The sequence below is a fragment of the Vespa mandarinia genome, chromosome 5, assembly GCF_050613455.1.
Source record: "Vespa mandarinia isolate Hongniang chromosome 5, ASM5061345v1, whole genome shotgun sequence".
Classification (NCBI taxonomy): Eukaryota; Metazoa; Arthropoda; class Insecta; order Hymenoptera; family Vespidae; genus Vespa; species Vespa mandarinia.
Window position 1 is genome coordinate 4,650,001 of NC_140814.1, and position 17,500 is coordinate 4,667,500.

General features: G+C 33.8%; 2 protein-coding genes across 25 annotated transcripts in view; both read left to right on the plus strand.

Moving 5' to 3' along the window:
- Positions 1-17,500, plus strand: part of cac (calcium voltage-gated channel subunit cacophony) — a 132,577-nt gene that overhangs the window by 20,824 nt on the left and 94,253 nt on the right. For all 24 annotated transcript variants that reach the window (XM_085657424.1, XM_085657402.1, XM_085657406.1 and 21 more), the window contains one exon: positions 12,557-12,799. In XM_085657424.1, coding sequence (XP_085513550.1) covers positions 12,558-12,799 — 242 coding nt within the window. In that variant the 5' untranslated portion in view covers position 12,557. The remainder of the gene's footprint in view (positions 1-12,556; positions 12,800-17,500) is intronic.
- Positions 16,581-17,500, plus strand: part of LOC146873005 (uncharacterized) — a 17,269-nt gene continuing 16,349 nt past the window's right edge. The window contains exon 1 of the mRNA XM_085657085.1: positions 16,581-16,690. Coding sequence (XP_085513211.1) covers positions 16,581-16,690 — 110 coding nt within the window. The remainder of the gene's footprint in view (positions 16,691-17,500) is intronic.

Here is a 17,500-nt window from a genome sequence, read left to right on the forward strand (position 1 = left end):
TTGTATGCAGCAGGCTTATCTCGATTGTCCCTGGTGACTGATAGTCGCTCGACTCGAGGCCTAATGAAAGCGGAACTACGAAATCACGATATTGCGAGGGTACTCTATAACAGAGAAATATATTCTTTCCGTTACTCTATTTTAGATCAATTAATAGCGTCGCTTTCCTTTAGAAAAAAAAAATATATATATATATATAGGAAAAATGCAATCGATAAACAATCTGTTTCTGTCTCTCTCTCTCTCTCTCTCTCTTGTTTCTTTCTCCCTTGTTCTCTCTTCGGAAACGTTCCAGGTCGATAATATTTGAGAGAACCGACGATCCTGACGAATTTCCGCTTCGAGGAAACCATCACTATGGTGTAAACTCAATTAAGCTTGAATTCTAAGTTGGGCTTGCTCGGATACGATTGCCGGATATCCGTTTTGGCCGATGGCGTTGCGATATAATCAAGTTATTCTTGAAAAAAAAAATAATGTTCGTTGTCGGAAATTTGCTTTTGAAAGTTTGTCTGGATATATAAAAGAACAGATATATGTACACAGACGCATATACATATACAGATATATATATATATATATAGCATTGGTATTTTGTTAATAAATTTTAGTGAAAATCCTTTTTCTCTCTTTCTCTCTCTCTCTCTCTTTTTTTCTCTGTCCGTCTGTCTGTCTCTATCTAACATAGATGACAATTTAATAGTGTTCTCATACTGATGTGAATTAAGTTAGATCGAAGCATCAGTTTGAGAAATAGCTTTTCCAATTAAAGTCCACGTATGTTTGTATAATGAACTGCCAATCTGTTCGTGAAGAGAGCATATATATATATATATATATATATATATACATATATATATATTTGCTCTCTTATATATATATATATATCTACTTGCACCTTATCACTTTATACATTAAAGGTAGATATTTTCTTTCTTTTTTTGTTTCGCAATTTACACATCCCTTTTTTTGGTCGATTTTTTCTTATTCATACGAATAAAGAAATTATTATCTTCCATTTCGAAATAAAAAATGTAGTTGTAGTTGAGATGAATAATAAAATTTCGAAATAGAAAATGTTCTAGTGAGATGGATAATAAAATATGGCTGATATTGCCAATATACACATGCGGGATATATACTAGGTTTGTAAATGCGAACAGGAAAAGGAAAATAAATCTGAGAAAAGCTAGTTTCATACTTTTACAAGTATTCTTCGTCAACGTTCTTTGATATATACATATATATCTTTCTATACGTTCCTGTTTTCTTTAAAATAGATGAAAAATATCTTTTTATATAGATATTATGTATATCCAGCGGATTTTCTTATCGCGAAATCTTGAAATGCATGTTACTTACACAATCGGTCAACATTTTCAACGTAAGGATCATGAAAAAGACGATCCTTTTATAACCTTTCACATTGGATTCACTAGCATAGAGAGCAAAAGCAAACGAGAGAGATAGATAGATAGATAGATAAAATGAGAGAGGGAGAAAGAGAGAGAGAGAGAGAGAGAGAAAGAGAAAGAGAGAGAGAGAGAGAGAGAGAGATTGAGAATAATGTATAGTGGTTTTCGTCGTTCGATATTCCTTCTTCGTTTTAGATATGACCGGGAAATGGCTTTTCCGGCTGACGAGATACGGTACGAACAATATTCTCCGTCAATCTCCTTTGCCAACGATTGCGGAAGGCGTTCGCCTTGTGATGACTTGGAACAATGAGCTGGAACGGTTATTTCGTCGAGAACAGTCAAATATTCATGGATAAATGAGAGAAAAAGAGAACAACGATCTCATTTATCAAATATTTTTGGCCGATATACGTAATATTTATTCATATCATTTTCAATGATTTATTTCATGCAGATGATTAACGTTTCGATGATTCTTAAGAAATGGGATTATATTTTTCGTCGATAGAAATCTTTCTTTTTTCTTTACTTTTTTTTTTCTTTTTTTTTTCTTTTTCCTTTAATCTTCTCAATCACTCGTATTGTATCGTATTAAAAAGAAAGAGAGAGAGAGAGAGAGAGAGAGAGAGAGAGAGAGAGAGGAAAGGGTGTGTATTTAAAAGAAGAACAAAGAAGTTGAAGAGACAAAGTAATTTTCTCACCTACTATCCGGAAATTTCCAGCAGAAACACGTGGCCGAACTATAAATTATGCTGTCAGGAAGTAGGTGCTTCGGTTAAGACGAGAAATCGATTCCGTTCATCGGTCATTCGCTAGTGTGTCGTTTTTTGAAACATATAATAATGTCTCTTACGAGTTGATTGTTTTTTTTTTTTTTTCTTTTGAATAAACTATCAACAAAATGGACAAATCGTAGATTACATTGAAACATATGTGAAAATACAAATATATCAAATGTATATATTGGTATTGTTATTTCGTAGAAAGAAAGAAATAATTTCTTCTATATAATTTTGTTTCGTTTCAATAGTTTTTAATTTTAATGTTTATTGAAAATTGTAAATCGTGTACATAAATCGTTCGATTATATTGTTTAATGTTCTGTAAATTATTTTATTATATTTGATATTAGATTTTAAGAGGGATGGAAGAAAATCATACGGAAATTTTGAAATACGCTAAGCTGAATTGGTAGGTAGGTAGGTAGGTAGGTAGGTAGGTAGGTAGGTAGGTAGGTAGGTAGGTAGGTAGGTAGGTAGGTAGGTAGGTAGGTAGGTAGGTAGGTAGGTAGGTAGGTAGGTAGGTAGGTAGGTAGGTAGGTGGGTAGGTAGGTAGGTAGGTAGGTAGGTAGGTAGGTAGATTGTTTATCGGCTAGTACGTAAAATAGAAACGCTACAGGGATTACGAACGATCGTTTCATTGATGAAGTACTTCGTCCAATTATCGGAAGGTTGGAAAGTAAACGCGTGTCTTTTTTTCTTTTTTTTCTTTCTTTTTTTTTTCTTTTTTTTCTTTTTTTTTTTTTTTCAATAGGTCACAGGTAACTGTCAGGCAAGATGAAACATCGCATTTGCCAAACGAGGCTATCCTTATTTGCTCGATGTGTTCAGTCGGTAAAAAACGATTCGATATTTCGATGTTCTTTTTCTACTTTACTCCTACTTCCTATTCCTTATCCTTTTCTCATAACCTTACCTTCGTGAATTTAAAGATAAAGAAAATTTCCAACTTTTCTCTCTCTTTCTCTTTCTTTCTCTCTCTTTCTCTCTCTGTCTTTCTTTTTTTCTTTCCGAAGACGTTAAAGGAAAACGTAGATACTTGCGAGGAATTTTTCATGATTTTTCTTTTCCATTGTTAAGACATTTGTCACGCGAATGATGGATTTTTTTTTGTTTTTGAGCGAAAAACTTGAAAAAAGAAAAATAAAAAGGAAGCGAGTAAAACGCGAATACTTACAAAGAAACTTTCTTCGAATTTTATCTTTCACACTTTTTGAAATCTATTTACCTTGTTCTCTCTCTCTCACTCTCTCTCTCTCTCTCTCTCTCTCTCTCTCTCTCTCTGCCCCCTCTCTTTTCTTTCTTCTTATCATTTATCTCTCTCCCTCCCATTATCATAGACATTTTTCAGGAATTAGAATATAGTCTTGATTTAGACTTTTTGATTTTCCTTTTTCAATGTTCAAATTCCTGATAATACGCTTCGCGTACATGTACCTAACATGTCATAGAAGTAACACAAAAAGATAAAATTAATAGTAAAACGAAAAACTTGTATTTTTTTAACAGTGATAAATTACAATTTGAAATACATGGTAGAAGGTAGATGGTTCTTGTATTTTTGTATTTATGAATGAATGAATGAGCGTGTGGTATGTGAGCGAGTGTGTGTGTGTGTGTGTGTGTGTATGTGTGTTTGTGTAATGAATAAGATCGAGATGCAAGGTAGAATAAGGTCCGATGATAATTGGAACGAAACAACGCAGTCTAGCGATGCCTCTAAGCTTCGTTACGCGTTACATTAATTGAGATTTATAGTTCCCTTTAGTACTCGTACTTTATGTATAATGTATATATATATATATACACACACACACACACGCACACACGCACACACACATATATATATGTGTATATATATAAGAGGAGTATTAGAATTTATGAAAGTTACTCGTATTTTTTTTCTGCAATAAAATTGAAACGTCGACATAATTTTCATTAACGTCTATGTCGGATATTATCAACGAAATGAAAGATTAATGTTATCGATTATAGTTAAGTACTAACTCGTCGACGATAGTTCCGTGACTTTGGCACGTTATAAGCGAAACGATAAAGAATTAATGAGAAAAGTAATTAAGATTTCCATCGAGAGACGATGTCGAACGACGTACGATGAATGTATCGTTATGAATCTTCTACAAGAGATAGATAGATAGATAGAGATAGATAGAGAGATAGATAGATAGATAGATAGATAGATATATATATATAGAGAGAAAGAGAGAGAGAGAGAGGAGAGAAAGTTATGTCATTTAAATTGGACAAACCTACATATACATACGCGATGAAAGAGAAATAGAAATAAGATGAATAGATCATAGTGAAGGTTATATTTTCTCGTCATAAATGATTCCCCGTAGGAAAGCAAGGAAACGCGTAAGAAAAAGTATTATTCCGAGTACAAAGACTTTTCATAAAATTGTATACAAGCGTTAGTTGAGGGTTCTCCCTTTTTATCATTCCGGAGGATTTCCTTCCTATTCTGAAACAAAGTAATAAAAGGGTTTCTCGAAAGCTTCACCAAAACGATACGATTCCGACTTTGATCGCAAAAATGTCGATTTAATCGTTTCCGTTCGATCAATGAGAGTTATTCTTTTTCTTTCTCTATCTCCCTCTCTCTCCCTCCCCTCCATCTCCACTTCCTCTCACTCTATCTCTCTCTTTCTCTCTGAATGTCCTAAGAGAAGGATTTTTAAAACGTTTTTAAAGAAAAGCTCGTATGCAAATCCGTTAGATCAAAGGACTTCTAAATGCAATTACAATGGCAGTCGAGAAGAACACGAACCTATTGCAAGGACGTCACCGGTATGTTAGAATCGTTGTGGTGTACGACACGCTTTGTTCCAGAGGCCTCTGTAGGTTTATTCGCGGAGAGAGTGTCGGCTGCAGCAGGCGGACAGCAAAATAAACGAACGAGTACTTCAGGATCGTAGACTCGTGAATTTTCATTGTCCATACTCTCATTTAATAAGATCAGGGAATATTTTATAATAAATTGTCTTTGAATCTGTTGATATTATTATTATTATTATTATTATTATTATTATTATTATTATTATTATTATTATTATTATTATTATTATTATTATTATTATTATTATTATTATTATTATTATTATTATTATTATTATTATTATTATTATTATTATTATTATTATTATTATTGTTGTTGTTGTTGTTGTTATTGTTGTGGTTATTATCGTTGTTACTATACGTTATTATTTATTTGATTTCAACAACACGATACAAAGCAATAGACTGTATATTGAATAAAAGAAAAAAAGAAAATAAAAAGTATATTATTCAGATATTATAATAATAAAATATTGCCAATATGCATTGTATTTAATAGCGTATGGAATCACAGATCTCATTATCAATTGAATTACCATCTTTCGGTCGATGTTCATTTCGTTAGATCAACTCGTTAGATGTTACTCGTTCCAATTAACATTTGAAATCTCATTAACAAAAATTAAACAAATACATTGCGTTGTGGCATATTATATATATATATATATATATATATATATATATATCCGTTTTTTAACTTTTCTGTTTTATATTTCTCAAAATTATATGCTTATATTTGATAGAATAATGAGAATTATTTTGTTTCGTAACATCCGGTTACGGAAACGAACTGCGAATTTATCCTTTCGTTATCCTTTCTGCCGTATCCGACATTTATTTAATATGACTGCTTTTTGCATCGTGGTATAAATAATTTCTAAAGGATATAAGATTCTCAAGCCATAGAAAAGATATTTTAGTATTATATTGTATAAGGGAATACAAATGGTGCAATATTATTATTATTATTATTATTATTGTTATTATTATTATTATCATTATCATCATCATCGTCATCGTTATTATCATTATTATTGTTTTAAGGGAAAGAGATTGTTAGGAGAATAGTTTCTCTTGTCTTTCTTATGGTCATCTTCTCGTCCCTTTGTCAAAACTTGTCACTTAAACGATTAGTTAACGGAGAGTTTCAAACCATCAGATATATACTGAGATTAAATTGAACTTTGCCATTATAACTTACATTTCCCAGTGATATGTATCCAAGTACAATACGAACTTTATGATCCGTGATAAGGGTAATATAAATTAATTGATTGACGATATCAAGAAAATAAGTCTAATTTGTAAAAGAGTTTATAAAATTGTCTTTAATTTTCGATCTGCTTTTTGTTGTTATCTTTAATGGCGTGGCCCTCGAAGGGATTTCCTTCGGATTCATCCTCCCTCTCTCTCTCTCTCTCTCTCTCTTTTCTTTCTCTCTCTTTTCATTGCTTTGTCTAAGGGGAAAGCCAGTAGAACTAATTTCACCGTTCGACTCGTTATTAGATTTTCTATGGCAAGTGTACACGAACCAAAGGTGGTCCGAAGCAAAGGAAAGGGTAGAATGGGAAAAGCAACAGGGTAGTATGTAGTATGGAGTTAAAAAGAGAGAAACACGAAGGAAAAATGTCAAGAGAGAACAAGAGAGAGAGAGAGAGAGAGAGAGAGAGTGAGAGAGAGAGAGAAGTAAAGAGAGAAGAGGAACGTTGGGGATTGGTTTTTCTTAACTTACTCAGAGTGTTGACCAAGATTAAAAAAAGATAGAGAAGGCTTGAATGCGCGCGAAAGTAAGGAAAAAAGAGTGTTCGTGTGTGTGTGTGTGTGTGTGAGAGAGAGAGAGAGAAGAAAATGGAGGAATAAAGAGAACGACAGATAGAGAGAGAGAGATAGATAGAGAGAGATAGATAGAGAGAGATAGATAGAGTGAGATAGATAGAGAGAGAGAGAGAAGAAAATGAAGGAATAAAGAGAACGATAGGTAGAGAGAGAGGGAGAGAGATAGATAGAGTGAGATAGAGTGAGATAGAGAGAGAGAGAAAGGGAGAGAGAGGGAGAGAGATAGATAGAGTGAGATAGAGAGAGAGAGAAAGGGAGAGAGAGGGAGAGAGATAGATAGAGTGCGATAGAGAGAGAGAGAAAGGGAGAGAGAGGGAGAGAGAGAGAGAGATAGCAAGCTGGGGTTGTCGAGTAACGTAGAGGGCGGGGTAAAAGGTCTCTGGGGTGCCTAGCAACAGGTTGCTATCCTAAAATTTCGACCGGCAGAGAGATGAAAGGAGGCAATGAGATAGATAGATAGATAGATAAATAGATAAATAGATAGATTGAGAGAGGGTGGGAGAAGGGTGGATGATGGGAAAGCATCGAATGGTGTATATAGACTATGTACCTCCTAAACGCCTACATAAACGGTACCGATACACCCTTGTCGTTCGATTTCTCATTATCCTACCAAAAGCCTTTCCGGATCGAAGTGACCAAAGAAAGAGAGATAGATAGATAGATAGATAGATAGAGAGAGAGAGAAAGAGAGAGAAAGAGAGAGAGAGGGAGAGGAGGAGAGAAGCAATGAACCGACGTCTCTCCTCTTATCACGTGTTCCATTCGAGTTATCTTGATGAGAAAAAGAGACAGAGAGAAAGTGATGATATCCTTTGAGATACTTACCTACCTTATTCTTAATCATGGTAGTTGTACAAAATGAATGAACGGATCACGTGTATCCTATTAAACAATGTTCCCTTTATATCCAACAATGATACAGACTATTTCATTTCGATCGATTCAAACTATAAATTGAATAATTTTCTTTTACATCGATAACATACATTTTTTTCTTTCATTCACGCGAGTGAACGTATTTATTTATCTTTTATATTTACTTCTTTTTTTTTTTCTTTTTTTCTTTCTTTCTTTCTCTCTTTCGTTCTGTTTCGTTCTGTTCTTTTATCTCGCTTCAATTCGACCGATTGCAGTTATGCATTTAACAATCTTTAATTGCATATATACATTTAAAGTTTTTACTTTGAATTTTCTACAATCGAGTGTAAATTTAACGCTTTAAACGAACTGCTATTTACGTGTTCGCTCGTATATTTTCTTTTTATTTGTATTTGAATTTGAATTTTTCTTTTCGTCTTTCTTTTTTCTTTTTTCTTTTCTTTTTCCTTTTCTTTTTTTTTTTTTTTTTTTCTTTTTCTTTTCTTTACAATAATTTTATCCGACTTCTATTCATCGTACAAAGTTTTGCATTGTTATCTCGTAACACGAAGCATTTCATATCGTTATAACCGTATATATGTGCCCGTAATTATCTATTGTGGTATAAATAATAATACTAATAAACTTCACTTTATATTTTCGTAGGCATGATCAGAAATTGAGTTATAATCTAAAGTTAATTTCAATACTTCGTAATAACAGCAATATACATTGTTATATTATATTGTAACATATTTAACAAAATTAAATATCCTCATCGATAATATCTACATGAGTCACGATAAATAAATAAATACACATTAATAAAGATATTCGAAAGCTTCGCTTTTACTTGTTTCTTCTTTTTCGCTTTTTCGCTTTTACTTGTTTTTTTTTTCCTTTCTTTTTTTTTCGCATAGATTACCTGTCTCGTTTTATTATTTTAACATCGCTTGTATAGAATATCTTAATTGTATCCTCATATATTTCATAGTATCAAATTTCCTATAAAGGATTTACCGATGAGGATAGCATCTCCTACTAACATTTGTTGCTTCCTGCATGCGCATATCTACATACATACATACATACATACATTTATACATACATACACGTTTCAATACACATACACGTTGTATATGTACATATGCATGCACATTGACACGCATATGATATATAACGTTATATATATATATATATATATATATGTATACTTACATAGACATACACATAATCTACTTAACGTCATCTAATTCCGCATTATATCCGGCTGTGTGAACGGTGCTCAATTACGCGCGTAATGGATTGTAATTCATTTTGACCGTACCGATGGACAACGACGAGCCGATAATAATTCGCGTATGTGTGTAAGTAACACGAATTGTTGGAATTGTCCCGCCATATACAGAAATCATACCGACGAATGAATTTTCTCGATCAGCTACCGCGAATTTGGTTTACGGGATATCAATTGGCGAAGTGAAAATTACCTCTCTTCACCCACGCCACCAGACACTTTCCCCAACTCGTCTTCCTCTCTTCCTACTCGTTCTCTAACTCTTATCACCCTTACCCCATTACCCCTCGCCCTTCTCCTTCTCGACGATTAATCTCCTTCTCCCTCTGTCTCCCTGTGTAAACGTTTAGAATGGCTATTTTGTATGCCAGGAACGAGGGACAAACCGGAAAGCTATCGCCATTTGTAAAATCGAACGAATTGATAGACAGACAGAGAGAAACAGAGAGAGGAGAGAGAGAGAGATGAGAGACAGAGAGAGAGAGACAGAGAGAGAGAGAGAGAGAGAGAGAGCGATAGTACTATCTTTCTTCAATTGTAAACGATTGAAAACGATTTTCATTAGCGATTCGACATACGAATGGAAAACAGATTGTAATTGAATATACGACAGATATTTATGTAGTAGTACAAATGTATGTTTGTAAATACATCTGTAATCTATGTATCTATATATCTATATGAATTCTAGTTTATCGTGATATGATTCCTTAATTATCACGCTTTGTAGTACGATGTCAGGAAGTGTACGAGTCCTATACTCTCTCTCTCTCTCTCTCTCTCTCTCTCTCTCTCTCTCTCTCTCTCTCTCTCTCTTTCTCTCTCTGTCTCTCTCTCTCTCTCTCTCTCTCTCTCTCTGTCCTACAAATATAAACAAACACACGTGTTAATTGGTTAAGCTAGCACAAGTGTTTACCATCATGGGAGGTGTTATTTAGCGAGAATGACAATACTTGTTTATAGTAAGTTTTTAAGTAGTTAAGTAATTTTTTCCTCTTTCTTTTCTTTTTTTACTTTTTTTTTTTGACGAAGACACGTATTTATTATTAAAAATGTTTACGTATATGCAACATTACGTTAGAGACGTATAAATAAGTTCGCGAAATATTGTTTCAAAGTTAGTGTTATAGAGATTTCAATTGTCATGGTGTTGCAACGTAGAGAGAAAAGAAAGAAAGAAAAAAGAAAAAAACAATTGTACGATATTTCGTAGAGCGGATCGATATGGTTCGATGCAATTATTTCGATCTTATTAAATTTCGTAGATAGAATTAATGAAAGACATTTTAATAGATTTAAACGTTTCTTTTACGTCTCGAATCGATACGAGAGCTCCATTTTTCTTTTACTTTCTTTTTTCCCTTTTTCAATCTCTCGATATTATTTGTATGAAAAAAAAAAAAAGAAAAAAGAAAAAGAAAAAGAATAAATAAAAGATAAGAAAAGAAACTGTATTAAATATATAACTGTATAAAATATATATATATATATATATATATATATATAACATTTTTCAATATAAATTGATACATCTTCGTATCAATTTTATCGTCTACAACGGTTTATCGTTTCACGGTTTTAGTTTTAACTCCTTTTTAACGAGAAAACAGGGACAAAGGATCCTATGGTCGTTTGTTCCATGAAGTCCACGGTGAAACTTAATAAGGACAAATAGCGAAGTTTCCACTTGTGCGAAACTGTATATATATATATGTATGTATAATACGTGTATTCAAGGGAATAAATAGGGAACGCTTTAATGTTACTGCTTTTGGGGTGGAAAGGGGTGACTTGGAGAAGATAGAGGGTGGAACAAAAAAATACTAGAGGAGAACAAATATTCGCAGGTTGGAAAAATAACTAACCGAAGATTTACAATGATCGTTTCTATTCGTATACATGTGTACACGCACACACACACATATATGTACGGTTACACAGATACGTGTGTACGAACTTATTCGTTCCCTTTAAATAGCAATTGGCGAGATTTAAAGTCAATGATACTTAAATTTTGCCGAACGTTCTTCAAGCTTGAACTTTTCTATCTTTTCTTATCGATCGAAGGAAAAGACACAGTGAAATTTATAGTTCGTTGCTCCCAACGATTACTCAGATATTCTTTAATAGATTGCCTTTTACATAATGAGTGTCTTATTCGTGTCTGACTTATAGAACTGACTGATGTAAGTTACTACTTATTTGCCGGTTTCGTCGTACCACAACTTACATGGGAATACATATGTATAGATTGAATGTTTCGAGTAAATGCAAGCGGCTTTTTTTCTTTTTCTTTTTTTTTTTTTTTTCATATTTATTATGTATTTCTATTCTTTTTTTCTTTTTTCTTTTTCTTTTCTCTTTTATTTTTACGTCTTTTCATTCAAGAAATTTATCTCTTTTATATTTATATATATATATATATATATATATATGTATGTGTGTGTACATATGCGTTTGTGTGTGTATGTGTGTATGTGTGTATGTGTGCGTGTATAGATAAATTTCTCTTTTTTTCTCCTGTCAATTGAAAGATTTATATTAACTAAATAAACCAAAGTATCGGTCGCTTCGTTTCGTTTTGGACGTGTTCAGGAAATGAAGGCGGTTTGGCTGATAGAGAAAAAGAAAAAAAAGGAAAAAAGAAAAAAGAAAAAAGAAAGAGAGAGAGATAGAGAGAGAGAGAGAGAGAAAGAAAGAAACGCCAATAGTGATATTTGAAAAATAGAAATGGAACGGTAGCAGAAGTAATTAATAGAGTATTACGAGTGTACACACACAGACATAGATAGATAGATGTGTGTGTGTGTGTGTACGTATGTATATATATATATATATATATATATATATATATATACCTGGTCGATGTCCTTTCTTTCGGCGAATAAGCGTATGGTGTCGATAAAATATCGTTTATGGAACGTCGGTCATGCTTTTAGAAAATGAAAGGTCTAAGAGAAAGATAATAAATGATGAGAATGGATATATAATTTGATTTGTATCTCGAAGAAATAGAAAATATAAAAAAAAAGGGAAAAAGAATTATTGAGATGGTACTGGAGAAAAAAGAATTAAAAAAATTATTTTCTTATCTTTTACGTTTCTTCTTTCTTTTCTTTTTTATTTTTTTTTTTTTTATTTATTTATTTTTTTTTTTTTTTGAAAAGGCCAATGAGCCTTGGCTGAAGGTAGGAAAATATAGGATAATAACATAATCGTACGTAAGCAAATAAGCAAATATATTATATTACTTTTCGTTCTCAGATATATCTTCAAGATTAACTAATAAATAAACTATGAAATTGATCTAATTAAGCCAGAGATTGTTCTTTATTTTTTTTTTTTTTTTCTTTTTTAGCTTCTCTTTTCACTGCTTATCAATTTTTCGTCGGCTAATTGCTTATCTTACGTCTGCCTTATTTTTCTTTTTTCTTTTTCTTTTTCTTTTTCGAATTTTCTTCAATTTCGCAGAGAATTAAAAAGTGATCCCAATAATGTCTTTTCAGGATGTTGGGAAGCGTCGGAGGCCGGCACGTGTCTACGCGTCGGCGTGGCAGTAGCCCGCAGGTGCGTGGAGGTGCGGGCCTCACTTTTCATGGAGCTGCTGGGCCTAATAATTCAAACGATGCCACCGGAGGAATGCCGCCGGACGCTCCGATTTATGCTGCTAGAAGAAGGAGGGCCGTTACCACCAGTGATTACAAGAGTTGTGCCCTCGTACAGACCCGGCTCAAATTTGGCGATATTACGTAAGTCTTTCTATGATCACTCCACCATTAGAATTTTTTTTTTTTTTTTTTTGCTATTCGGCGAACTTATTTAGTCGTTTGATCGTCGTCAAACATCAAATAGTATATAAAGAGTATCGTGATAGGAAGAAAGGTACAGATTATTAAAAATGTCTTCTAAATAATTAAAATTATTTCATTTATAATCAATAATTGATTTACAGATGTAACTCATATTTTTCTAAGATCTTTCTTTTTTTTTTTTTTTTTTTTGTTTTGTTTTTACGAGTATTTTTGTCCACAACAAACTATGCGCTTTTTTTTTATCATTTGTAATGAAATTACAATCCTCGAAGAAATTCTAAGAGGAAATCTGTTTTATCCTTCGTCGTATAGGTAGATCGTCGAATTAGATAGTTGGTCGATAATGTCGATAAGTTCGTCAAAGGATAACTGATTCATCTGTCGGTAAATGATTGAAATTATCTTCGTGATTCACACATGTCGGTAAAAAGTAAACATTGTTCTCTCGCGTAAGATAATATTATAGATGCTATAATCGATCACATCTCTTATCCGAAAACTATAATACCGACGGTTTCTCAATGGACGGTAAAAATTGATAATAGAATAAATGCTAGGTTACTCGATGGGTAATGAGGTCATGTATTACTGTGACGGAATTAAAGTCTAATATGTAGCGAGGTGCCTGCACTCCCCGTACGGACACACTCCGTGGCTCTCTTTATACTATCGATTAGTCTTTGATTGTTTGGCCATTAGCTTCTATTTTTAGCGCGCGCTGTCGTTGTCCGTTCCGAACAAACCTAATTAGAATTTTTTCTTCGTTCCTTCCTTCCTTCCTCCTCGTTTCCTTATCCTTCCTTCTATCGTTCTATCGTCGTATCCGTCGTACATAAACTTCTCCTATCAACGAGCGTGAAGTCGTATCGGAATCGTTGCTTTTTGATTTTTCCACATTTCAGCCTCCGGCTAGAATCTGTCGTCGCTTGCATTTCTCATTTATCGTTTTCAGAAAAGAATTCTCCTTTTGGTTTCTCGGGACAAGCCGAACAATTCGTTAGATATATTTTCAATAACAATTCAACACCCTGAATTTGGTCCACGTTCTCTTTGCCAATGAAAATTTTTCAAACTTTCGTCTCTTTTCTCACTTTATTTTTTTCTCTTTCTCTCTCTCTCTCTGTCTGTCTGCATTTATCTATCTATCTTCACTTTCTTTCCAAATGGATGAAAAACAATCATAGTTGTATTTATATCTAAATTAAAAAGAACTCTAACAACCACTTGGATAATTTCATATCATAATAAACATATTACCAACATAATATAAAAAAAACTTATAGAATCGATCGTAATTGTATATATATAAAAAAAAAAAAAAAAAAAAAAAAAGAAAGAAAAAAGACAGATTTATGAATACCTTCGAACGAAATGAAATATTAATTGAACAAAAGACAGTTTGTTTTCATAAGTGATAATAATTTTCGATATTTTCGAGTTATGGTGTTAATCTTTTAACGCGTTTTTTTTTATTAAGTGACGGAAGGATAGACAGACAGACAGACAGACAGACAGATAACAGTTATTCCTGGAATTCTTCGTGGCGTTATCTAAAGTTAGAAATCGATAAAGGGAATCAACATTACGTGTAACTAGAGGTTCGTATAGTTCTGAAGAAGCAACTATTTTAGTCAAGGTTCTCGACCTTTGTCGACGACGAGAACGACGACAATGACAACAACGACAACGACAACGACAACGACAACGACAACGACAACGACAATGACAACGACAACGACAATGACAACGATAACTGGTAGTATTCCATTATGCTTTTTCGATCGTCTATTTCTCCTTGTATGTCTACTTTCGTAGAGTCTTCGTAGTGTATTCGAGGAACGAATGATATCTCGATCGGTACGTTGGCATAGCCAACGAATGAATCGATGTCTGACCGTGCGCGTTGTTTTACTACTGCGATGCCGACGTGTCATCCTTTACCCATATACATACATATGTGTGTGTTTGTGTGTGTATGTATGTGTGGGTAGATATATAGGAACTACATACATTCATATATATTCACTATCGCGGCACTAATTGTAAGTGCCCGCAAATATTTCTCGAGATACTACTACTACTACCTTTCCCCACTCCCTTCATCCCCACGCCACCTCCCACCCCTTCCTCATTCGTCAGATCGAATATTCTGAAAATCACCTCCGGTGAATACCATCGGCGAAGGAAATAGGACGTAAAATCATACGTACATACATACGTATATACATACATAATATATACGTATATACGTAGATACGTACATGGGCATACATAAAATCGTGAAAATGATCGAATTCACATTTTGAATGGGCAACGAGTTTAGATCATTGAAAATCATTTCTCAATCTATCAACCGAGAACGAGATATCCGTGTATTTGTACCTACGTTGTCTTATACGTTTAGAGACAATGCTACCTCACCACCATGGCGGAGTACTGCTATCATCATCCTGCGACTGATAGACATATATATGTATGTATTTATATATGTACATACGTATGTATGTATGTATGTATGTATGTATGTATGTATGTATGTACGTATGTATGTATTCAGGTACGGCCATTAAATTAACCGGTATTCGTATATCATTGCGCTAGAGGGTAGCGTAAGTAATGGAATCAAATCGATGCATTTTTAAAACGATGAAGATGTCTTTTAACAAATATAAAAAAAAAAAAAAAAAAAAAAAACAAGAAAAAGAAAGAAAAGAGAGAAAGAGAAGAAAAGAAAGAGAAAGAGAGAGAGAGCGCGCGCGAGAGAGAGAGAGAGAGAGAAATTGTTGTCCCTTTTTTCGTCCACACGTCGAAGATTTGGGCAGATTGAAAGTGACCCTAAAGAATAAAAAAGGAAGACAACGACAGAGAGAGAGAGAGAGAGAGAGAGAGAGAGAGAGAGAGAGAGAGAAGGAGAAAGAGACAATTTTCTTCAGAACCGAATTTGAAACGAAGTGTCCAAGCTCTCTTTCTCCCTCTCTCTTTTACTTTATCCTAAAGGCTCTCTCTCTCTCTCTTTCTCTCTCTTTCTCTCTCTCTTATTCTCATTCTCATTCTCTCTCATTCTCTTGGTCTCACTGTGGTGAATCGAGCCAGAGAGTCAGCGTCGTGGAGTCGAGTCGACTCGGTTGTGTGTTTCAGGCTGGCTGCCGGCTGCCGCCGTGAATCAATACCCGCATTGCGCGTGCCACCTCTCCTTCTCTCTCTCCCTCGTTCTCTCTCTCTCTCTCTCTCTCTCTCTCTCTCTCTTCATTGCTTTCTGCGCCCTCCTCCACGTGCTCTCCTTCGCCCTCTCTCACTTTGCCTGCCTCGCTTTCGTGCACCCGTCATACGTCTTTCTCACTCTATCCCCTTTTTCCTTTTCCATCTTTTTCCATTCTTTCTAATTCCTCCATACTATCTCTTTCTTTCTTTTTTTCTTTCTTTCTTTCATTCTTTATATTTTTCTTTTTATCTATTTTTTTCTAATACTCTCTTAGATCCCTTTTTCCTTCGTCTATTTCTTCATCTTCATCTTCATTTTTCCTTTCCTATTCTTTTCCCTTTTCTCTCTTTCATCGTTTATTTCTCTTATTTGCCTAAATTATTCATCGATCGAAAGACAGAAAGAAAAGCAGAAGGAATAAGATTGAATGATAGTAAGAATAAGAGGAATAAGGATGAGTAAGATGAGAGGGAGAAAGGGAGAGGTTAAGATCAAAGAGAAAGTGACGGGAAGAGTATGACGCCTAAGGACAACATACTGGCGCCAGTTTTAAGTGATAGGAGACGTATTAACTCGGACAACTCTGAAAAGCTATTAGAGATAGACACTGCGGATAATCATTCTCAGTACATTATGTTCCTTTCTTTTTATCTTCTTCCGTTCTCTTTCTATTTCCTCTTTAAGTTTCATTTTGTTTTTCTCTCCTTTTTCTTTTCTTTTCTTTCTTTCTTTCTTTCTTTCTCTTTTTCCTTCCTTTCTTTGCTTTTCTTTCTTTAATTTTCCGTAATCTTGAATCGAACGTTCAAAAAAGAATAAAATTGTATCATAATAAATATAATGAAAACAAAGTTGAAAGAAATATATAGACAAAATTTATCTGATAGAGCTCTGTTAGGTGTGTAGTATTATTGGGGGAGTTAAATCTATAGGGGAGTCTCAAATTAATGTTGAATAAACATCGTGTGACAGGGGGTGAGACCGCAGAAAGGCCACGTACGTGGAAGCCAACCCACGCTCTCTCTCTCTCTCTCTTTCTCTCTCTCTCTTTTTCGTGCATCATCGAACGAACCTTTCCACGAATTTAATAAATTCATTATTATTTCTCGCATATTATTCCTGATACGAACGATTGAATGGATTCGGGATATTTCGAAAATTACTATACATTTTTCATTGGTCGATAAATCGTGGTTTCTCGCTTTTTAATATTTATACATATATATTTATAAATTTGCATTAGGTTATATATATATATATATAATATATATAAATAATATGTATATTATATCAATAATATATATATTGTATTTTTTGGATCGTAAGGAAGTTATTATGAGAGGTTGACCTTTGAGTAAAAGTCTCCCGAAAAGATCATGCTCCGAAATAGTTCACGATACAGGACACGTGGAGAGGAAGGCTTTTCTTCCTTTTGGAGT